Source organism: Boleophthalmus pectinirostris, unplaced genomic scaffold (assembly GCF_026225935.1).
Source record: "Boleophthalmus pectinirostris isolate CB_2022bp ecotype Guang Dong unplaced genomic scaffold, ASM2622593v1 HiC_scaffold_12, whole genome shotgun sequence".
Classification (NCBI taxonomy): Eukaryota; Metazoa; Chordata; class Actinopteri; order Gobiiformes; family Gobiidae; genus Boleophthalmus; species Boleophthalmus pectinirostris.
Window position 1 is genome coordinate 23785818 of NW_026571018.1, and position 25126 is coordinate 23810943.

Consider the following 25126-nt stretch of genomic DNA (forward strand, 5'->3'; position numbering starts at 1 on the left):
ACAGGGCACACTTTTACATTTAGAATCCTGTGAGTAGCAGTGTCAATACAAATAGCACATGCCTGGCAAAAAAAAAGAAAGAAAAAAAAAAAAACAATATCAAAAGGGGCTACAATATTTTACAATTTGTATGATTGCAAAAATCATATAGATGCGTAGAGGAATAAGAAACAGCATTAAATCAGTGTATTATCTAATTACATTTAAATGAAGTAATTCATTTTGTTCCTGTGCATTTGCAGATAAAACATCGTCCTGATTTGTGTCAGCTGCATGTGAAGTCTTTGAGAATGTGATGTGCTTACCTATCACAGGTTTCTGACAACTGCAAATACAGTGGGCCGGTATCACATGCTAACTCTAACTCTCCTATGGACATAGGGTGCAGCCTCTCCATATAAATTTTTATCTTTATGAGGACAGCTTCAGGCTCCTGCTTTGTGAAACAGCCTTCAGACTTTTGTCAGGGAATCAGAAATGTTTTGTTATTTATGTGGCACTGCATAATGTCAGATTTCATAAAGCGTATATTTCTCTGTATCTTGCTTCACTATTACTGATATTCCTTTATATTTATTGATCTACTGTTTTTACTTTGTGTGGTGTGTTACTACTCATTTATTATGTACAGCATACAAAAGGTACAAATGTACAACATTTGCTATATAAATAAACATTGATTGACACTGATTGGATTGCAACTACCTGGAAACCTAATTAAAATAAATATAAAATAAATATTAGGCCTATATCCCATCTACCACAATATTATTTAAATAAATAAATACATAAATAAAAAAAATATTAATTAATAATTAATTTAATTTAATTACAAGGCACACAATTTAGCAAAATATCTGCTCATAATTACTGAATACTAAATATTTAATATTCAACATGAAAATGTATATTCTCTCATAAATATTAATATTCTCAACAAGTCCTCCAACTAATTTCTATCTCAAAAGTAAAGGGGCCAGAAGCCAGTCCCACAGGCTCCCACAGGCTGAATGTGACCGCCTGCTGAAATTACTAGAACTCAGTCCCACACTGGTCCGAGGAGCAGCTGGACAATCTCAGACTACACTGAGCACAGCATGAGACAAAACACTGAGCTTTGGCCAAATAAAATGGACCTAAGCCAAGTTTAGGCTACTCTAAATATGTTTTTCCCCCAGTTTGGAACATATAGGCAGCTATTTTTTATTGAATGATTTATTGATGTATTAACAATTAGGCCTGGTGGTTTGAAAACCTGGAAAATGGACGGTCTTCCCACAGTACTGTGTCCATGAGACAGAGACAGACCCCACACCTCATTACCCACTCTATGCAAAGTGTCTTGTAACAGAGGGGCATCCGTGGTAAAAATATGTGGATGATTTGCAATGGCAACACACAAAAAAGGCCAAAGCCACCAAAAAGGCCAAATAAACAAAATGAAACAAAACAAAACAAAAAAATTGGTGGGTTTCAGATGACATCACAGCATTCTATTGACCAATGTTATTTCATACAGATGGGAAGCTAGTAAAATTAATATTGTTAAAATGCAGATTTTTGTTGCCATACAATGAATTTTTGTGTCTAGACACTAATAGAAATGTTCAGATTCAACATTTGTGAATTTACATTTTGGATATGTCATGGAAAAGTGGAAAAGTACAATGTTATTAATAGGGAAATCTGTCTCTTGACCCCCATCTAGAAGTATGACATCATCACAATCTAGAATCTGAAAACCACCAATTATTGCACTACTGATGCTATTATTGTGAAAGGCTCAACCCGGAAGTGGGCATGTAATGTTGTGGGGCTGAGCCAGAGCAGCAGCCACTGCCTTTTTAGAGGTAAGAAAATGAGCTCTGTTTGTGAAGTTACGGAGAGGATCAAGACCCTTGACATGAAAAAAAGCCTTTGTTGTGTTTCGCCAAAGCAACAGCGAGACACTTAACAGGGCTAATATTGAACTTAAACAGCACTTTCATTAAAGTTGCATCTGTTGTCGCTAGCATTAAGCTAACACTGGGGAGAAGAGCTGCAGCCTGCACGCGTTTGAGTTTCACTCCCTGGATGAACATTTATGACACCGTTTGGAGCCGACAGTGACACGGTAGTATCTGTAGTCTTCAACCTTCTTTTAAAACAGTCAAGCTTGTAATGACAATGCTGATTCAGTTTCATAAACACTGTTTCTGAAATGTGTTTACATTTTGATCGTTATTCCTGTATTTTAATTGTTATTTCATAATTCTTAAGATGGGGACAGTCAAAAAAATTGTTAATCAAATATTGTTTAATGTTTTATTTTAATCATTAACCAGTGTAATACATATTTTTTGTGTACACAGAGCATTAGCTTTATTTTAATCAAGTGAGTTATTTGTGATCACTGTTTGGCTGTTGATAATAGTTTTAAACAGAGCACTTGTCTTTCTGTAGTATAGGCTAATAACCCGTTTTAAATTAGAAAGGTTAACATTCAAATTAATGAACTTCACTTTGTTAGTTTAACCTCCATTACTAAGCATTAATCACATAAAATCATTGGGCAATGCCATTTTCCTGTAATGTGAGTGAACACAAGGGGTGTAACATTACCATGAACCACTGGCCTCTTCAATTGTGTCTGTGTCCCTAAATGAAAGGAAACATATGAGACTAAGGCTAAAGGTTTACATTTTAGCTGTGCTGAGTAGATAACATCTCATTTTTACTATGGGCTATTGTCTATTGAGTATCAAATGCACGACGTTATATTGATGGGAATGTGTCTGTAGCAATGTTGACACCAATTTCACAACTTCCTTTTCAAACTCTTTTACAGACATCCTGAAATTTGGAGTTTCCATGATTTTCGTACAGTAATCTAAAACATGATTTATTCCAGAGGAGTAACCTATTTGGAAAGACTGTTTGAATGACAATTGGTGACATGTCTTGTCCTGAAGACATTTCATAAACCATAAGTGATAGTGCCATTATCAGCACTTTCCTTTGCCATGGGTCTCTGCACATCAGTCTGTAAGATATTGCGTCGTGGGAAATATTTTTGCTGCTATTTCTGACGTTATCAGTGCTGGCCTGGATAGCAACATTTTCAGGGGATACTTTTAAGAGTATCCAGGTTTCTTCTACCACACCACGGACTATTGTAAAAGGAGACACTCTGAGGGAGAAACTAATAGTTGCTACAGTGGTGGCTAAAAATGTGCCAACAATCCCTCCAAAGCATGACTGCCCGAAAGAGTCTCCACTTCTAAGTAAGTTCACCTACACCCCCTTACTTTACTTTGTATTTCTGCCAATATTTAAAGCAATAGAGCTTGAGATCAATTGAAAACTTTACATTACTGGGTGAAAAAACAAAATATCCAATATCCATTAGATCAGCAAACAAATTTATGATATAATGTTAAAAACTAAACAAAAGGAGCCGCGGAACAAACGTTAGCTGCTAGGTTACTTCTGTAGACAATTGTCAATATACTTTTGAATGAATACCAATTGTTTAGTGGTTTAACATTAGAACTGAAAATTATATGATGTGTGAAGACCTGAACTCTATTGTTCAGTCATAGAAAATGGTTTGATGTGCAATCACAAGCTGTCAAGGAAGCAGTAGCGATGTGAAATGGCAGGCATTTGGTGACATCTTGTGGTCACTTTGGAGCTTTTTTAAGTTCCTCAATCAACAGAACTTAAAAATATTGCCCTTTCAAATTTTCAAGACAACTTAGAGAAATGTGATATAAAATCCAAACACAAGCCCACTTATGTAACACATGCCCACAGGGCTGCTGCAGAGTAGCTCAGCTCACCTGGTAGTTATTTGTTGCCTCGTCTGCTAATGTTTTGAACTCTGAACAGAACACAATGTCTTTTTCCTAAGTTGGATGGAAAAACATAAAAAAAACTCTAACATAGAAAATGTGATATATTGTGTTATTCAGCAATTTATGTAATATTCCCTGTCTTTGGTAACAAGACAATTAAACTTGAGATAAGTCAGCTTGTCTTACACAGGTCCTGATAGAAGTATGGGATATCTATTTATGTCTAACAAGGCCATCTATTCATCCTGTCAAATGTTTTAATAGTATTTACTACTGTACTATAATAGGTGGAATAAAAACATTTAAAGTCAAATAATGTTATTAAGACAGTGTGCAATGCTACAAGTAAACACAGTTGTACTTAAGTGTATGTTTCACTGTTTTCACGTGATATAGAGGGAGCCATGAAGTTGACATTTGAGTCCTCTCTGACGCTAAAGGAAGTAGAAAGTGAGAACAAAGCAGTGGCACAGGGCGAGTTTGAGCCCAAAGAGTGTAATGCAAGACAGAGCGTGGCCATCCTCATTCCTCACAGAAACAGAGAGAGACATCTGCTCTACCTCCTGCACCACCTCCACCCCTTTCTACAACGCCAGCAACTTCACTACGCTATCTATGTCATCCAGCAGGTATGGCTAGCACAATACACTGCATGTTTTTAGGCTCATGAAACACCAGATTTCTGACCCTCCTATCCACCATTATTTTATGTTTTTACCTTGAAGTCTTCAGTGGGTCATTCTTGCACTGTGTGTTTTCTACAGGCTGGAGATGCAACTTTTAACCGAGCTAAGTTGCTAAATGTTGGCTATTTGGAGGCTCTGAAGGACCATAGCTGGGACTGCTTCATTTTTCATGACGTGGACCTGGTGCCTGAAAACGATCATAATTTATATTTGTGTGACAAGCAGCCCAAACACTTGGTGGTCGGCCGTAATGCAACGGGATACAAGTAAGTCATACACAACTAGAACCTTATAAATGATACTGGACAGAGCAATTTGTAACTAAGTTAATTTTCTTCATTGTTTTCAGATTGCGTTATAAAGGATATTTTGGCGGTGTCACAGCCCTGACTAAAGACCAGTTTATTCAAGTGAATGGGTTCTCAAACACTTACTGGGGCTGGGGTGGAGAGGATGATGATCTTCGCATTAGGTAAAACATTCTTCATATTCTTCAACATTGGTAACAGTTGTGACTGTTGGTAATTAAAGTATTCTGTATTCAGGGTGGAATTACAGAAAATGAAAATTGTGCGGCCTCCTGCTGACATTGCTCGCTACACAATGGTTTTCCATAAGAGGGACAGTGGAAATGAAATAAATAAAGACAGGTGTGCCAAACTAGGACTCTGAACTGATAAAAGAAGTTTTGGAAACATTGGGTTAACGTGACTGGTTCTCTTTATTTTTAGGATGAGGTTGCTGGGCCGAACCCCTCGGGTATGGAAAAAGGACGGACTGAATAGCTGCTCATATAAGATGCTGTCTGTTGAGAGGATGCCTCTTTATGTGAATGTAACTGTGGACATCGGGAAGCCAAGCTGACGTTTATTTAGCCTGGGATGGCTGCTGTGACCAAACCTTTCTTACTTTGTTTTAAACAGAGTGTGCAAGTGAACTCAGATGCCACATTTTATACCTAAACACTCAAACTTTTATTGTTTTATTGTAGAGGGTAACAGAACAATTTAACACATACACTGACACATGTTTTTTCTTGTCACTACAAAACTGCATCCATCACATACCAATGAAAAAATATATATATGAGAAGCAGTTCAATATAGATTTAAAATCTATGCCTTATAGTCACTTTGATTTATGTCACACTTGAGTTTACATTGTTTTATTTTTTTTTTTTTTTTGTTTTTATGTTTTATTATACTAACTTACAAATGCTAAATGAGATTCCTATTAACATTCTGCCTTCATGGCTCTTTTTGTTCTTACTTTTACATATCCCATTGATTTGAAATGCACCTTTTGATGTCTGACTGAAGAGGGACATGTAGAGCCAGAATCAAGCAGCATCTGGTTGTGATCATCTGGAATGTTATGTAACTCTGCTGAACTCCATATGTTATTTGTATGTTAAAAGAGCCTTATGTACCTCGGGTGATGGGAATAAGTGTATTTAATACTAAACTGATATAATGATGATATATAATATATAATATAATGATATGATCTAGGACAAATTTTTGTTACTTTTACACAAAACAATGTGTACAATTTACATGATCATTCCTTTGATCCTTGCATGCTGCTTAGAAAGAAACGCCTAAATATATGAAATTTTGTAGCTGTTGAATGTATTATTTATATTTTGTTAAAAAAAAACAAAGTTATTCAAAAAACTACTTGAATCTTAATAGCATAAATCCACTATAAAATTATAGTGGATTTATGCCATTTATATATGCATTTTATATTTACCCCTGACTGAATACTTTTAATCAGAAAAGGTGATCAAATGTGGTATTGTTTAGTTTAGTTTACTTTCTGTTCCAGAATGTGATTTTAACATTATGCCTGTAGCTTTGTGAGAGTGGATGTTGGTATGCAAGTTTGGGTGTTGGGTTTTAGGTTTGTTCTTTTTTATTTTCTTTGATAATAAAATGATCAAAGGAAATTTCACTAAAACATTTCACTAATAAGAACTCTTTTCACAAAATGTGAATAAATTGTATTTTCCTGAGACATGTCTGCTTCCATTATACACTATGGATGAATACATCTAGGCCTCAAACTCATTTAACTGTGCTAATGAACCTTTACTGTTTTGTTGTGGTTGGAGTTAGTCTGTACAGCGCTGATCTATATGTACACAGTAAACATTTAAAACCAATTACTAACACTGACCTTTGCTGAGAATTTAAAGGTGCTCTAATGCATAGTTTGCTCTTAGCTGGATCAGTGGCCTGTAGGACATCGAAACTTAACCATATACTGCACAAAAGTGGCTCAGACAGCCTTGCACCAATGAATATCAGAACAAAACAGTAAAATAACCTGCTTGTTAGATGTCATGAAATTTGACTGTATGAATATTTAAAGCCACTAAGGGGAGCTAATGAGCTTTTTTCAAGGTGAAAAATTTGAATTAGAGATGCATTTCTGTTTTTACAGTTGGGCACATTTTTAATTATTAACACTCTATGTTCTTCAGAATCTTCATTATATGAATTTTCTAGCATCAGTTTCCACATTTAGTCACAACAAGACTTAAACATTACATAAGGTTGAAGACATGCAGAACATGTATTCATATGGTAGCATAAAAACTCCAGTTATCCAGATACAATGAAACTTGTTCTGAGCTCAGGCATTTCTTTAACCAGTGCAGAGAAAGAGCAGGGTGTCTGAGTGTTTGTATGGACAGAATGATGTCACCTCCTCTTCCTATGGAGCAGAATACAGCCCTTTGTCCCACCAAGGCCTAGGCCCGGTCATCGTGTTCACATGTGACATTCACAAAACACTCGGAGCACTCAAATATCTACAAATCTGCACAAAACAGAACAGTCTCTACTCCACAATCTCACCCATTCAGATATGACAAATGCCATTGGGGCACTGCTCGATATAGTAAGTCACAGAGGGATGTGTAATGCTTCATTAGAGTAGTGGACAAGGAGTAAGGAATCTTGCAGTTAGCTTTGTTCATAGCCATAGTACAGACTGTATATATAATTCTTTATATATGTATATCATCTTTATACAGCCATAGTATATTTATAATTTTTGCCTTGAGAGTCTTATTATATCACTATATAAATACTATATTATACTATACTGAATATGATAAAGAGATACAATGGTAGTAATTCCTGTGTACAAATCCATAGAACTAATCCACTGTATATTGTACACTTAGACGTGATAAAATAGTGTTAACAGTTTTGTACCCTGTGGTCATATGCCATTGTGTTTTATTAATGCATTAAGCACACTTGCTCTACGTAGTCTGTCTGTATCTGAAGGCCCAAAAAGTTGTGTATCGGTGTGTCCCATGATAATTTTTAATGACTTTTGGGTCTAAATCTTAAGAAGAGAAATGGCATGTAAAAACAGACCATTTCATTTACTACTATTTATTACTAGATCATATTACCAAATCTCCCCATTCAGATGATTTTATTTCAACTTTAATGCAATGGGCATAATCTGTCCCCAGCATTTATGTGATAAAACTGTAGATGGTGTGATGTTAAAGTGATATGACCAACAGTTTCACAGTTGTTTCTTAACTGATCCAGACCACCGCTGATCTATGATGATGTTATAGTTAAAGCTGTGAGATATGATAAATAAAAAAAAGTATTGCAGTTGTGATTAGATTTGTGATTTATGTAAAAGTAGGATTCTGTTGAGGGTCCTCATTTCATACGTATTCCACGCATTTTAGAACATGGTCTAAAAATAGTTAGACAGGCTTTAGTTGTTTACTGGGAATATTCTATTGCCAAATAATGAAGATTTTTTTATTTGATAATTGATTTGAGTGCAATACTGTGCAACCCTAGTAATATGAGTGATGCACCTATGTTACGGGATTGGCTATCGGCTCCCAATAAGACTATTTACTGATCGTAGGTGGCCTTGAAAGACTAATGTTTGAGCTTTTATTTATATACAGCTGTACTGTCACTATTTGTGGGTTAAATAACAGCTACATTCCAGCTACATTTGTTTCAGTTTTTTTTTTTTTTTTTTTAAAGAAATAAATGCTGTCAAGTCAGTCTTTGCACTGGTATCAGCTGATATCAGGTATCAATAGATATTTAAATCTATAGTACTGGAATTTGATATTTGGAACTGAAAAAGCTGGATCAGTGTATCCCTATTACATATGCATGCATCTCTAGCACACCAGTGATACACTAACATAATAACACTATAGTTCTGTACCACTTAAATGGGTGTAACAAAAGCTGTTTACAATTAATCTCACTAATAACTATTTTGGTTTAGTTTAAATGGCTGTTAGGATATTATTTCATAGTGCTTTTTAGTTGGGCCAAGTTGTTTTTCATGATGTTGATTCAACTTCGTGGCCTTCCAGATAACTTTGCATGAAATAATCTGATTAATCATTTCGGCTGGTGGTTCCTTTGAGAATGGTCCAGTCTATTAAAGAGCCAGTTACGCCCAAAATGAGTCTCAAACCTGCAACACTGATTCATTACCCTCACTCGCACCCTGAAATAGTCTGGCTAATGACGTCATGCTTTCAAAAATGTACAAATGCATAGCTCTTCCTAACAAGAACCATGTGGCGCGGGTCTCCTCACCCTCGCCCCCCTCTCCCCCTGCCCTCCCCCATATTTCCCCTCTGTGCCCTTCAGCCCGCTGCTCCAGTCACCTCCCACTTCCCTCCGAACCTCTGTGTGTTTTTGTTTTTGGGTCCCAACAGGAAACCATACACATAGGGAGCATTCAGGAAAGGCACCTTAGGATTTTGACTTTCCCATCAAAAGTTTTGCCACCATAGATTCAGCAGATGATGTACAAGGGTGGCTGTTTGGGTAGGATCATTCACTATTACAATAACATTGAAAGTCCATAGGGTTGGAAGTTACATCATTTACTTCTTGCTATTCATTGGAAATGTATGTGATATTGTTTGAAATTGTATATGTTTTTAATTATGCAAAAGACTATTTTCATTTGATACAAATGGTATGATCAAAATACACGCTTGTAAGTGTAAGTGTAAGTAATGCTCTGTAAGTACTAAGTAAATAGTCTGCACTGGAAATTTTCAACATTCATATTGTTATAGAGAAAACTATAGCATTCAGAAAAAATAATATATGAACATAAATTTATACACATTTAATTTCATGCTGCCTATATTACACTAATAAAACTGTTGGCCCTGAGTGGAGCTATGGAGCTGCTGCAGTGTGTGTGGTGGTTCTGTGCAGCTGTGAAAGGCGCTTGTGTGTCTGGGAGAGAGAAGGGAAAGAGGAGGAGATAAAACTGAGCAGGGCGACTGAACTGGGGCTAAAAAAACAACAGGAAACTCCGAGCCAGTCCAATGTTGTTTCTGTTGAAGCCTTCGGAGGAACAGCACAGCACTGCCACGTCCTATACTGACAAACTACCATCAAAAGATCATGATCACAACTATCTCCAAGTAAAGCTGGGACCATGACGTCACTTTGAAGACAAACTGGGAGTGGATGAAAGCTTTTCAGGAGTCTAAAGCTGGGATTTTCAATACTTTTGATCAATTCATTTTAACATATGGATCTGTGGAAAGGATATACAGTTTTTTGTCATTGGGAGAGCTAAGAGAAGACACATGAGGAATAAGGCATCCAAGCAGAAGTCTAAAAAGAAGGCTATTGACAATGCATTCGGCTGTGACTTGATCGAGCATCTACAAAGCACAGGACAAGATGGTAAAGAATTTAATAGACTTAGTTATATTATATAATATATATCTAATATTAGTTAGACCCTGAAAAGCTGTGTAGACCAGTTTAGAAGAACATACAACATTGATCATTATGTAATTGTACTTTGCTTCAAAATACTGGAAGAAATGTTAAGTAGTCAGTATAGGTTAGTCCAGTGGAAATGCTTACACTGCATTGAAATACATGTGTTTTAGTTTATGCACGCTCATTCATTCTCCCAGCGGCAGGATTAAAAGTTCATATATGACTGGGTGGGGCTCTCTCACATTTTAAATCATTATATTGACTATTATGTGTTAGTGAGAAAAGACTGGGCGGTGACTATGGATGAGAAGAGCAAAAAAGTTATTTCAAATTAGATCCTCCAAAGCATACAATGGCTGTTACCTTTTTAACATTGACAGCATTTCCTGAAAACGATAAAATGACAATGTGCAGTGACAGGCTGAATGAATAGGGTTGAAAATAACTTAAGGAAGAGGCCGCTGGACCTGGTGGACATGAGCAGAGAGAAAGAGGCAGGGCGAGCGGGACAGGAAGTGAGGGAGGAGGTGTCCCATTGTGCTCCAGTTTGGTGGATGTCCAGCAGACATGTAGTCCCTTCACCACTGATACTGATATATCAGTTTATATAATGCATAAAGATCAGACAATAGAACCTTCATTATTTGGGACAAAACTGAAAGCTATGTCTTAGTTTACAATATTTTATTTTATTTTTTATCTATTTTGCAGTTATTTAGCATAAAATTGTATGAACTGTATAAAACAATATATGTGTAGGTATGTTTTCATATATGTTTTTATATATGTTTAGAGCATCTCCTGTACATCTCAACACAGGAAAACTTTCCTCCTTTTATTTCTGTTTAATCTGAGAAAACACATTTAAGCAGAGTATGACATATAATGCCAAAAATGTGTACTATTTCTGACACTCTTGCCTTCAACAGCCAATGAAATCCTCCATTAATGTACATTACAACCGTTAATAATAAAGCCATTGCTATTAGACCATTTCCCAAATATATCAATCATACTAATTAAATACTACAGTTAAATTGTTGTAATGTACTGGTTTGCCCATTTAAAAAGTACTACATATCATTTGCGTAAAACTGATGCTCAAAGTATTGTGTTCTTTCAGATAATAACGCTTAACTTGGCCTGACATTATCTGATCTAAGCAGTTTTATGATAAATATGGCCTTAGATTGAACCCAGACTCCTAATGCTTCAGCACATACAACAATGTTAAAACAAACAGCTCTATTCTCTAGTTTATAGGAATGTAAATAAAGCCAGACAAGAGAAGAGTTCTTGTAAAGTCAGCCACTGAGAAGTAGCTGCAACCTCCCCATTCACCATCATGAACTCACAAACAGCTCCTATCTGTCCCACATTGTTCACTTTGTACAGAGCAGCAGTCCATCTCAGCTTAAACAACAAACAGAGGCAGTAAAAGTTATGTTTGGGACTGCTCATCGGGGTTAGACCACAGGCACGTCACCGAAACTGTTAATTAAACCTAATTCACGAGAATGTAAGTGCTGTAGATTCCCTGCAGTTATTATGGAGAAATTACACTGGGTTTTAAATGACTTGCTTAGGTTAAGAAAATTATCCCTTTTACTGTTGTATGTGTATTTACTGTCTGTAAGTGAATTAGTCTCCAACTACACGCAGAGCTTACTTAAAAAGGATTTGACAGCTATTTTCTATGTGTTAGAGCGATCCGTCCTCTGTGTTTGTCAGCTATAATTGGGAATATTTTAAGAGAAAGAGTAAACTATCATTGTGTTCTTTGAGGAAAAGATATACAGTCCAGACAGAACAGCATTCATTCATTTAGTAAAAGTAAGTACTGTCAGTTCAGAGAGAGCTTATCTTAGTGGTTCTACTGAGCTACAAATACACAAATATTTCCTTTCTTCCTCCTTTCTACACCAAAATGATCATACCTATTTGGTCACAGAGTATATTGAAGTAAAGGCCAGTATAACAGCAATAGTAGTTCCAAGAAATGCTTAACTAAATGCATTGCCTTGTTACAGAGCTATCTATTTCCCCTTGGAGAGGAACATAGTGACATTAAACTGACAATCCGCATGCATTCAGGTTTCAACATCTTTATGACGTCACCATGACAACCACTGTCTATATCAGCATTGTTTCACTGTCAATGATTCACACTTTCAACATCCTCCTGCCTTCCCATATTTAGTAATACATGATCATTATTTTGGGTGCTAGAAAGAGGAAGTTGTGGCCAGACCAGAATCAGTGCGTAAATCACTGGCTGAATCTAAACAAACTTGAGCGCTAAATCTGATATACCGAGGGGCTGTTGTGTGGGTCAGTGGTTAAGATTTCAAAAGCACTTTTCTATTAGAGGAAATGTCGTAAGTAATACCGGCTACAAGGGCTGGGTGTGTCAGCCTTCCTCTGAAACAAACAAACCATTTTTAACTTCCTGCCAATGTCCACCTACAATCACGGGCCTCAGGAGTAGAGAGCAAGACAGTCCTGTACACATAGAGTACAATTACATATGCAATAGTTTCCCCAACTGTACAACAGAGAATTGAAGACTGGCTAAATACGCTGCAAATTAAAAAGTCAGCTGTTGACTACTTATACATTTCAATAGTATTAATGTACTGTATATATTTGTCTTAAGTTCCTCAGGTCCTGAAGAAGTGTGCAGAGTTCATAGAGAAACATGGCGTTGTGGATGGGATCTACAGACTGTCAGGTGTCACATCAAACATTCAGCGTCTCAGGTAAAATCAAAGAACAAGTCACTTAGTGCACCGCTACAAATAAGAGAAATGACTGAAACTTCTGAGTTATTTTTGGTCTAAATTAAGTTATGCACTACACATTACATGGGTGTGGATGTCATTAAAATGGGCTGACTTTTTCAATTATATTTTTCAAGCTTAGTAAAGGCTTAATTGGATGGTGTCTCCTACATCTCTAATAATGTAAAGAATGAACCAAAGAACTAGACAGGAACCTTTCCTATGGCAGTAGTTTGCGCTGAATATGTATCTCATTCTATAATCACAAAATTAATTTGTAATATTGCACTTAAACAAAAGCAACTACTGTAAGTAACAACATTCAAGAGGTTATTTGAGGAAAAATATAACAGAAAAGAACAATTTGATGATAATACCATCAAATTCAAAAACCTCTTATTTTGGATAAATTAACACAATATCTGAAAATTTGTGCGTATTAACTGAAATGTTCAATTTTAAAATAAATTATTATGTAAATGAGTAAAGCTTCTATTTACTGATTCAGTCTGGATTCTGTACAGTTAATGACAGCTTGAACAGTTATTTTCCACTTTTTTTTCCTTCTAAGCCAGTGTTTATGGTTTAATGTGTTTAATGGGCAAATCATTCACGCTTCTGTGTGTTTTTGTGTGGATATAGGCAAGAATTCTGCTCTGACGCTTGCCCTGACCTTACTAAGGAAGTGTACCTCCAGGACATCCACTGTGTGGGTTCCTTATGTAAGCTGTACTTCAGGGAGCTTCCCAATCCTCTGCTCACGTATGAGCTCTACACTAAATTCACAGTGAGTATCCAAATCAATCTATAGTGAATTTATGACATGCATGTACTGTAGCAATATGAGATCTGCGGACGCAGAGCAAAGGAAAATATTTCCTCTGTAACTTGTTCTGAGCGTCAATAAATGTAGACTTAATACATTGGCCTCGTTTCATAGTCTACCTGCAGATGTGAAAGGGTCCACAGAGGGAGAGCAACAGGAATGCTGCACTGTGGAGCTCTCTGTTTACTTACCCGGGTCATTTGCATATCTGGGCATTTATACAGTATTTCTCATGCTACTCGTGCCTGCCTCCTGCCTGAGAACAGAACTGCAGTGTTGGAGGAAATGTCAGGCAATGTGGACCAAAGAGAGGGGAAAGCTGATAAAACTCATACCTCCTGTGACTAAAGGTCAAGTGTGGTATATTCTGATGTCAATGAAAAGTCTTTATTTTGTCATGCGACTTAGGTTCTTATATGCTAACTTTATATAAGTTATTGGTCTCAAATGTTTATTGTTTACATAATTAAAATGAATGTATCTGTGCGTATTTGTTACAGGAAGCAGTTTCAGTCCAGGGGGATCATGAGAAACTTGCCCGCATCCAGAAGGTCATCAAAGAACTGCCAAATGCTCATTTCAGGTACAGTTCACACTATTTCAATTCACACTACTTCAGTTTACACATCTCACTATTAACATAGAGTGCCTTTGTAAAGACTCTGTGAAGACTATGTTAGAGAGGAACTGTGATTGATCCACAGGACCCTGGAGTACCTGACTAAGCACCTGGCCCGCCTCGCCACCTTAAGCTCAAAGACAAACATGCACACAAGAAACTTGGCTTTGGTGTGGGCTCCCAACCTGCTCAGGTAAAAACTGATACATCACTAGTCTCTGTAGAAGCATAAAGACTGATTGACCAAACCTCTCATAACTGTGGTAATTTAGGTCAAAAGATATTGAGGTTTCTTCTGGTAATGGGGACATGGCGTTCCAAGAAGTCAGAGTTCAGCAGTCAGTCATTGAGTTTATCCTCAACCATACAGAGCAGATCTTCAATGGTGTTTCCCTCCAAATGAAACCCAAAGAAGGTAAGGTTCAGAACATTATATTGTAATCTATACATACAGTTATGGAAAAGATCATCACTATAAATGAATATGCTCTAGGTTTAATGTGTGGGGAAAAGTACGCCACTCTGCCCATCAGTGGACCTTCTGGACCTATGAAACTTATGAGTTTGGAGGAGGCTCAGGCACGGTCCTTAAGTCCAAACCATCCTGTGCATAAAGAACGTCAGAGAGAGAACAGCCTGCCTGACCCCAGCATTGCCCAGCTCTACCACACTGTCATCGACATAGACAGCAAGTACGGAAACAATCCATTTTGTTGTTTGTTTAGTTTTCCAGATTAGATGTTTAACATGTGCCATCTCTCTTCAGGAGGAAATTCTCTGGAAAATCAAAAAAGTGGAAATCAATTTTTAATTTGGGAAGATCTGTGGATTCGAAGGGAAAACTGAGCCGCAATGGCAGTGTGTTCATCAGAGGACAAGGGATCACAGGTATAGAAGAACATAATGATGTTACTACTCTCCTATACCTCTGTATACTATATAATTATCAAGCCTATAAAGTTGAGCAAAGGTTTTCTGAGTATTTTATCCTACAATACAATATATATAAAATATACATATACAGTATTTGCATAGTTTATCAAAAAGAAGAGGAGGCATATTATTTGAATTATATTAGTTAATAAATAAATTAAAATGTTTTGAAACAAGTGAAAATGCCATTATGAATAATCTAAATACAATATGATTAAAGTACCCATTATTTTCATAACAGAAAAGGCTAAAGGCAGAAAATCCAGAAGCATGGAGTCACTGTGCTCTTTACCGACGGGTAAAACTAAATCATGATACATTTGTATAAAGTCTCTCAAACATATGATTCACATCTGCTGTTTTATAACCAGATGATGACAGAACTGGAGGCCGTGTTCCTGTTGGACCGGGCAGCATTTTTGCTCCAGATGTTAAGTCTCGGACTCTGGGCTCAGACTGTCTGTTTGACCTGAGTGAGGATGAACCCACCTGGGAGATTAAAGGGATCAGAGCCAGCGGAGCTACAGCAGGATGGACTGCTCACATGGACCAAGACAGTCCACTGGGGACCTCACTGCCCACACAAAAGACACTGCCAGAGCAGCTGAAGGTGTTCAAAGGAGAGGACATGAGAGGGTTCCAGCCCACTTCTCCTAAAAGCAGGAGGACGCTGTACTCATCCCACAGCTCCTCCTCGCGCCCCTCGTTCCCCGGGAGCTTCTTCCCACTGGAGTCCTCTCCACGACACCAGCGGAGGGCTCTCAACATCTCTGAACCTTTCGCTGTGTCTGTGCCTCTGCGCGTGTCTGCCGTCATCAGCTCCAACAGTACCCCCTGCAGGACTCTGGCCAAAAAGATCCCTGAGCCGGGCATCAGCGGAAAGAGCAGCTCTGTCACACAACAGGAATCCAAGAGGCAGGAAGAGACAGAGATGGTCAACAGAGAAGAGGGCAGCTCCATCCAGTCAGAGGGTGAGCTATCTTATACTGTTTAACTAAAAGCCTTCAATTCTTTTCAGGAAAAAACTAATAAGAACTTTTTTTTTTTAATTCAGATTCAAGAAATGATGGATCACTTCGGAGTCAAAGAAGTGAATCTGAAGACTCCTTCAGTGGGAGTGCAGGGCAGAGGGTGCCCTCTTGTGGAGACGATCTGCACATTCAATCTACTCCTAAGAAACTGGTAAAAACTGCTTTTGTTTTCTGATTACATGCACACCAAAAAAATCTGATCATTGCCTGATTTCCCAGAGGGTTCCGATTATGGAAATGTGAGTGTTGGATCAGGTGTATGACTGTTTACATCTGTGCAGGTTTTGACAAAGAAAATTATTCAAAAAAGGTCAGACTAATGAGCTACAGACAAAAAGAAATAGAAAATGTTTAAGACTGAAAGAGTTATTTTCAAATGAATTTGACTTTGTCTTCCAAATACAACAGTTAACTGACACATGTCACCAGGTATTTTTGAACATGCAAGAACATTTTATCTAATTATTGGCTTAATTTACTATTCAAATTATCAGATTTTACAGGCCATGTAAATGTACCCAGTGACACCTTTGTATTACAGTGTGTTTCAAAACGGTCATAGTTGGTCTCACAAATAAAAGCACACATAAGCTCTGATCTAAACTTATTCTTTTTACAGGAACTTGTATCTTCCATTGAGAAAGGACATCTGTCTGACCTCCGTCCAGAGCTAAAGATAAGTGAACCAGAAATCAAGCTACTGGATGAAACTTTTAAACCTGTTTTTGGGACACAGAAATCCTTCGATGGTTTGAAACTGAATCCTGATGTCAAGTCCAAACGCAGCCAAAGCTCTCCATCTCTGACACTCTTATGTAAAGAAATGTCCTCACTGTCATCACTGAACCATCAGAAGGCTGGGTCAGAATCGGCCAAGAAACAGCCCTCAGAATCGGACCTATTGTTTTCTCTGCGTAAAGACATTGATGTAGTTGTAGGTGGTAGTATAGAAAATATACAGCCATCTAAAATCACTAATGAAACAGAGAAACCCAATCAACCACCTCCAAAAATAATAGCTGTAAACAATAGTGTGACAGAAAACTCACCTCCTTTACGTCAAGATGATATTTCAACTCACAAATTATTGGAAATTCCTACAGTGCCTCCTCACAAAAACAGCAGTCTATCACAAGAGTCACTCAGGAAAAACCTTGTTCTTGAACTTGATAGCACACCGAGGCTTTCAGTATGTGTGGAAGAGAGGAGGAGTATTTTGGAGTTGGAGGATGAAGACGGACATGCAGAAGAGCTAGACCTGGTGGAGCCTTGGGATGATCTGAACTCAGCCAAACAATGGGTGACCAGTCCATTGCACTCCCCAGATGTGGAGGAGCTTATCAAGCAATTGTCAACAAAGCCCTGGTCAGAGAGGGGTGCTACAGTCCCAGAGGAAAGCAATAGTTCATCAGCACTACCAGACATCAACAAATCGTCCACTAAAACCATTCTGACAAAGAGCTTCTCTGGGAATTTTCCTCCAGCCACTAAACCAGATCCTAAATGGATGTATGTGCCAACAAGGATAGGCAGCACAACACAAGCTCACAAGTCTCACATCTCAAGTAAACACAAGAATACAGCATCATGTCAAAGGTTTCACAGGCAACTGTCTCATGAGGCGGCTGCTTTGGACAAAAAAGAGGAAAACACAACTTCACGACACAGACCCTACTCACTTAATCTTGATTTGGGATATCGTTGCATTAGGGACATTTCAAACCAGCAAAACCTTAGTTCATCAGAGTTTTGCTCAAAGGGGATACAGCCAGGGATTGTAAATAACTGCTTATCTGAGCTGGATTTATTTCTGAATGATAATCAGGCACCACTGCGCAGAAACTCAGCTCCTGTCAGTGTGTCCTCAGTGCGCACAGCCTTCATGATAAAAACCTGCCAGGCCAAAGCTGTGCCCGTGGTCCCTCCAAAAGTGCAGTACAGCCAGATACCTCACTCTAGACTTGAGAAAGAAAAAGTGAATGAAGAAGAAAAGGAATGTGTGAAAGAGAAAACCAATGCACTGCTTCCACCTGTCATGTCTGAACTGAAAGAGGAACTGGAAAACAAAGAGCCAGCGCCTAAGCCTGTCAAAGCTGCTCACGTGGAGAAGACAATGGAGCCCGCAGCAGAGTTACCGGACATAACACGGCGACACACACCCAGTCTGGAGGTGTTTGTGGACACTCCTCGTCCAAACAAGTCCAACCTTCTACAGAGATCCTCGTTTAGGAACAGACAGAGACCTCAAAGTCTGATCCTGCTGAGCCCACCATTTCCCATCATGGACTACCCCTCCTCTGGCGATGACGGGAAACTCTCCTCCATCAAAAGTCTCAATGACACATCAGCCGAGAACTACAAGACGACCGAACAAGTACAAAACAAAATGACTATTCCAAAAAGTGGACAGAGACTAGAGACCTCAACCAGCTGCTTCTATCAACCACAAAGGAGGTCCATGATCTTTGACAACAGGAGCCATAGGCAGATTGAGTGACTGCACAACTACATTGTATACAATTTGTATCAGGAAATACTGGGAGGAGCTGCAGAACTATATATGTCAATGGATCTGCACAATTTATTTAGTTTGTTGATTTGAGTAGTGTAGAGAAAACATATCAAGGTTGCAACATGGTTTCCAACAATGTATGAACTTGAAATAATCAAAAACAACAATGGTTTACTATGTATGCTATACTATTTGAAAAAGTGAATGATCTACAGTGGACATTTTGAAAATGATCATTTAGTTTTAGCTGCAGTTTTATTTTATATGCCCCCTCCTCCTACACCTGTACATGTTAAATGTTAAATCCAGTATTTAGTAACAAAACATTTCCTTAGACTTTGATATCCCCTCTAAAGGGACTAGGTTCTCAATTGCAGAGGAATATTGATTGTATTGAATTATTATAATGATCCTAGTAATACTTCAAAGCAAAAGTACTGAGATCATCCATTGCTATATTATTATCCAGATGAAGCTATACAAACATGTCCATTGTATTCATTATTTATACTTAACTACATGAATCTTAAGTTGTATGTTGGTCAGTGAGTTACTTAAAAGTATTAGTAATGCTAATACTAAGGATTTGTTAAATCATCTATCTAAAGCAACAAAATAGTTATCTTTCAACACTGGGAAAATGTTTCTTGTTTATAGGAGTCCACTGTATTTAATGTAATTCCATAATTGTCATTTATCATTCACATAAACTGAAAACAAGCCCAATAACTGCTAAGGTTTTAAGATATTGTGTTGACCATAAATGTAGTATTTATTCCTAAAATAATTTCAATATAAACGATAAATTGTCTTATGGAGAGTGGTTTACAGAGAGTTTACTGAAGGTTTTTAACATATGTTTTGATTATATTTTTCATTCAACGCAGTATTTGTGAATGCGTGTGGTGTGGCAGAACACGAGTATTTATGGTGCTCAGTGACAGGGGTAAGTGTGTGCTTTTTAAAAGATGTATCAAAGGGTTAAAGGATCAAATGTGTTACGAATGACTGTGTTACCAGTGTTTATTCCACGTTTTAAAGCTTCGTGTTCATACTGTAAATTATGTTGTAGGCCAACTCTGTATGATTTGCAAATTGATACATATTGTTAAAAAAGTATTGTTGGAAAGATTATAATAAATTTGTAAAAACTTGAACATTAAAATGTATTTTCAACATATTTATTTAAAAGGCCCCATCCTTTCCCATTAATTCTTAAAATGCCCTGAACAGTAGAACCCTTTGGGTGAAGCTACTACGCCCCTGCAAAATTTTGTTATCGATTGCTACCAGCAGATGGTGCTCCTGTTCCACACTGCTTGAGACTGTAGCTCATGAAAAGACAGAGTCGAACTTGGAGAGTCCAGAAACTCCACTAATGACATATTCAGTATCTAACGAGAACAATGCACAACAGTAAAACCCTTAGAATATTATTTGTGTAACATTCTGCGTGAGATTCGCGCCTTTCCGTGAAGAAATGTTGGTATTTCGATGGTCTTTTAATCTGTAGACCATGGCAGTGGCACGTTTGTGAGCTCATCACCCACAACTGTATGCTATTTGTGTGACGTTGCACTTCAAAAACCCATATATACACTGCCATTTATTGGGCTATATTATATTGTCTTTATTAAAATTACCAATTTAAAATAGGCCTACCAAATGATCACAAGACGCATCCAAAACTCATTAACGCGCACAGTCTATTCTCTATATTTAACAACCGCGAGCGAAAATTAAACTTTGTGCAATGTAGACGTCAATGCCAACATCACATGCCAACATGTGATATGATACCGTTTTAGAACAGTATGCGCAAACAGTTCCATTTAGATTTGGTGACGGGTGGGGTGACTTCCATGTGCGCGCAGTTCATTATTTTTCGACCTCTGACACGGCAGTGTATGGGCCGAGAATTAAAAGGCGTATTCTGTGCACACACTGAAAAAGGCACGCAGAGGCGAGGCGAGGCACGGTGCGCGCGTTGAATATTCAATTAGAAGACGAAGAGGGGGAAAGCTGCGTGCCACTCCATCTCCCATCACTCATGACTTGTTTAACACATCATACAGCTTAAAGTTCTTGTGTTAAAGAACTAAGACACTAACGGATTTATAATGGGAAGTGGTCAACATGCCACAGTTAAAGTTGGATGAGTAAAGGATTGTGTCTATTTGCCGAGTTTACTGTATATTTGCAGCTGAAGAATACAGACATGAAACAACAGCATTTGTAATAAATTCCTTTTAAAAGATGCGCAAAAGAAAATTAAGTAAAATGTTTAACAAAAAAAAAAATGCTAATTGTTGGCCAAAAAGTTTGAGTAACCCCACAATATGTCCTGCCATGAATGGAAAGTTGAAGCAAATATCTTATGTGGATTAGAATTGTCAAAATAAAAATAATTCAAAAGTGGTTAAAATATAGATACATTTTGATCACGTAAATGGTTAACAAAGCAAGGAGTCTTTACTGAGCAGGACAAGTTTAAACTGAGTGAGTGTGCAGTGCCACAGAAAGCCACGCGGATCCAAAAGAGCTCTCATTGAGAAGCCACGTGTCCGTTTCCAAAGCCTCTCCAACTTAACCACCTCCTTTGTACCACTAACCCACATCGGCAGCGTCCCTCCACATAAAGGGATTTGCAATTTCAAGATATTTCAGCTTAAATGTTTTTGACAGTTCCCTCGCTTTTACTCCGGCTTGGTTATTTTAACTGTGCCAAATGGGTCACCTTGGGTTGCTGTCTGCGCGCAAAGGGCTTTTGCGCGCATTCAGTCTGAATTTTTTCCAACTTTCCTTGACGGGGAAACCAGCTGCTGGTCGTGAAAAGACGGCTTATTAATTGTCCTTTGTCATGCAGAATTGCTTGATTTCTAAAGAAACGTACAAAGGCTCTTTTTCAGGATTCAAGTATTTTGTTTCGTGCGTATTTTCAAACCATCGAATCAGCTGCAGCGCCGCGCCGTCTACCAGACTCTCAGGTACTGACTGCCTGCTCCCTTTGTCCCCTTTTAATGCTGTTGTAAATCGTGCAGACTGATTTGTTACAAGCTGTTCTTTTAATCTGATAGATAAGAGACATGTCAAAGAAAAGCCGTAAATAAAAAATTAGGGCGAATAAAGACAAGGGCGAGTCTGCTAGATGGGCGCCTGTTGACTCAAGCGGCTCTCCAGCGTCAGGGGAGCCCTTCTCTGCTCCGTCAAGGTTACGTCCACAATCCCCTTTTCTTCTTTTCTAAAAGACACCGTAGTCCTTTTTGCTTCAATGAATTGATCGTCACAAAATTAAGAATAAATAATTTGAGCATTTGGAGCAGGAGCGTATAAGCTCCCCCAGGGCGCATACCCCCAGGCTATTGAGCGGATAAAGGGCGCTTTGCACAGTGCGTTGTGAGCAAAATGGAGCTTTATGGTGCAATTAACAAAATGGTCTAATCCCATATATCTAATCAGATGCAAATATTAGAGGTTTGTAAAAATCGTTTAGTTGACATTAACTGAAAACTTGCAAATGGAATCGAGCGTCCGGAAAAGGCACGCTAATGCCACCAATATGTACAACATATAACGGTCTTATTCCATCCTTCAGTATAATTCAGCCATAAACTTTGGTGATATAAACATTGTTTACAACATTCTAATTCAAATAAATACTATTCTGAGTAAAAAGTATTACTCGGGGTGCAGCAAGGGCAGTGCGTAAAATACATGTAGAAATGAACAATGCGCTTCTGCAATAAAGTTCTGTAACATTCTAAACAACACTGCAGTCGACATGAACACAAGTGTAGACTTCATTTTAAGTGCTGTGAGAAAACTGCAAACATGTGAACACATTTTTCACACATATAATAATATTTTCTGAAAATGAGTAAAAGTGATATGGAGCAAGCATTTTTGCCCCTGGATTTGAATGGCGTTGGGATCAGTGACGAGATTATTAATCTTGTTTTGTCTTTTGTATCTTTAAAGATGTGATCGTATTTGTGAAAATGTCTTCTCGGCAGAGTTCACTTAGGTGTCAATAAAGTAGTGCATCGAGTTGAGAGTAGAGCTGACAGCGGAACAATGCAGGTCACTGACACCAAGCCGTTTCTGTCCCTCATTTATTTTCATGTAAGATCAATATCTAGAGATGCACTCAACATTATACAAGCTTATAGTCATTATGAGGCCAGTCACACGAGACGGATCACTTAAACAGAGTGGTCCCTCTGTATAAGACAGAATTGGTGTCCCGGTGAGAAACGCGCGTAACGACCCCGCAGCCTTTATGTGCCCTGACTTTTACGCAGTGAATGTTTTAAAATCCAGCTGCGTCTTGATCCAGTGGTTAAACCTACTTCTAAGCTTTAAAGAACATAAATATCATTATCATCATCATTATCCTGTTAACTTGATCCCCGTGGATTTTTACTGAACTTGAGTTAAGTGATACATATGCACATAAATCCAATAAGTACTTAGGCACTTAATATTGACATTTATCAATAATAACTATATTGGTACTATTAATACTGTATATAACATTTTTGTCTTAGGGGCTATTTATTTTGCAGCGTCATTAAATACGCATAGTTTTACGCGCTCAAGAGTGTACCACAATAGTGCGTAAAGACTGAGACCAGATTGTTTACAACTCAGAAATATTTTATTCATCAACATTTTAAATAAATAAATATTATTCCATCACATTGAAGATATAATTTGAGATTTGTCTCGTTGACAGCATGGGCGTACTCTCAATTTTTTGTCGGAGCCTTTTAACGCAAAACTCCGTTTTACAAAATACATGTGTAGCCCATAATATTCACAACACTGTTGTCTCTATAATTTGGGTTTGTTTGTTTTGTTTTTTTACAAATGTGCCTTGGATTGGCAACAACAATTTGACAGTTTTCAGAAAAAACTACATACAAAGCGTACAACGTGTATACATCTATACAATATTCAGGACAAACCCTGATTAGAAAAATCTCTGTTTATATACAAGCGACTGACCACAGATGAGCAGTCTTTTTTGGTACTTTAAAAACAAGTGCTGGAGTTGTAAGAGACGCTCAAGGGGACACAGACAAGTCCACGTCGTCTTTTTCTGATGAGGATGGAGAGACGGGCATGTCGTCCTCTTCCTCCTCTGAGCATCTCGCCGCGGAGCACTTGCAGTTATGAGAACCAGTCCGTGGGCCACTGCTCTTGCCCTCTTTTTTGTGCTTAACTCTACGGTTCTGGAACCAAATCTTCACCTGTTTTTCAGACAGGTTCAGGTACGTGGCGATCTCGATGCGTCTCAGTCTGGATAGGTACATGTTGGAAGTGAACTCGCGCTCCAGCTCCAGAAGTTGTGTACTGGTGAAGGCTGTGCGCATGCGCTTGCTGCTCTGAAGTTTTCCGTTACTGCTTTCTGTGACAAAAACACTTACTTAGAGCCATACTGACAAAACTAACAACACTGAAAAAGGAACAGTGTTGAGGTTTTACTTACCGATGGAGATGCAGTGGAACTGGCGAGGGTCTGGTACCGAGTAGGTCGCCTGGTAGAGGCCGGGCGCGTGGCTCAGATTGACGCTGTTACTCGTGGAGTGGCGGGACAGTGCAGAGGGGCAATACTGGGAGCCAAACGGAGAGAAGGACGCTTTCAGCAGCGGCAGTGCCGGCGGTGACGGGTGCAGCTGTGTGGCGGTGACGCACAGCGGACAGAAGCACAACAGCCCGGCTTTCCGCGAGTGGCACGCTCCTGGCAGTGCGTGTGGGTGGTGCGGAGAATGCACAGCATAAGGAAAGAGCGGAGGGTTGTTCTCGCTCCCCTTGTCATTAGTTTCTCTTAGAATCAAAGAGTCCACGAGGAAAGAGCGAGGCATTGTTACAGACTTGTAGTTTTGCAGGTAAGCGCGTGGAAAGATGCTGTCGTGCGTCAGAGAAGTGTTGCCCTCGAGGCGTGGACAGCGAAGTGGTGCTGAACGCTCAGCGCGGGGTTTAAATAGCTGCGTGGACTCGGTTCGGCCATGTGACGGTTACGCTCAATAGGGTTTTGTGCCTTTCTCTCGGCATTCCCACTGCACGCTTCCCCATTATTTCACTTGTTAACTAAATGAACTGCATAATGTAGTCTATTCTTGTCAGCCC

At 38.5% G+C, this 25126-nt stretch overlaps 3 protein-coding genes across 3 annotated transcripts; 2 read left to right on the top strand and 1 right to left on the bottom strand.

The window, feature by feature from the left end:
- The first annotated feature begins 1803 nt into the window (after positions 1-1803).
- b4galt4 (UDP-Gal:betaGlcNAc beta 1,4- galactosyltransferase, polypeptide 4) lies at positions 1804-6539 on the top strand. The gene is given in 8 exon segments (XM_020922992.2): positions 1804-2113; positions 2828-3045; positions 3048-3263; positions 4233-4465; positions 4601-4788; positions 4872-4994; positions 5068-5172; positions 5254-6539. Coding segments are annotated over 7 exon segments (1041 nt in total). The 5' UTR covers positions 1804-2113; positions 2828-3002; the 3' UTR covers positions 5387-6539.
- Positions 6540-9874: 3335 nt separating this feature from the next.
- arhgap31 (Rho GTPase activating protein 31) lies at positions 9875-20140 on the top strand. The gene is made up of 12 exons (XM_020922950.2): positions 9875-10251; positions 12950-13052; positions 13716-13860; positions 14400-14482; positions 14604-14711; positions 14791-14933; positions 15012-15210; positions 15285-15406; positions 15693-15749; positions 15823-16422; positions 16506-16633; positions 17102-20140. Exons 1-12 carry the CDS (start codon positions 10152-10154, stop codon positions 18977-18979), a joined length of 3666 nt encoding a protein of 1221 aa, XP_020778609.1. The 5' UTR covers positions 9875-10151; the 3' UTR covers positions 18980-20140.
- Positions 20141-24060: 3920 nt separating this feature from the next.
- On the bottom strand, positions 24061-24861 carry gsx1 (GS homeobox 1). The gene is made up of 2 exons (XM_020923161.1): positions 24486-24861; positions 24061-24404 (listed from the first exon to the last, which is right to left on the bottom strand). The coding sequence occupies exons 1-2, from the start codon at positions 24859-24861 to the stop codon at positions 24061-24063; spliced, it is 720 nt and encodes a 239-aa protein (XP_020778820.1).
- Positions 24862-25126: the final 265 nt, after the last annotated feature.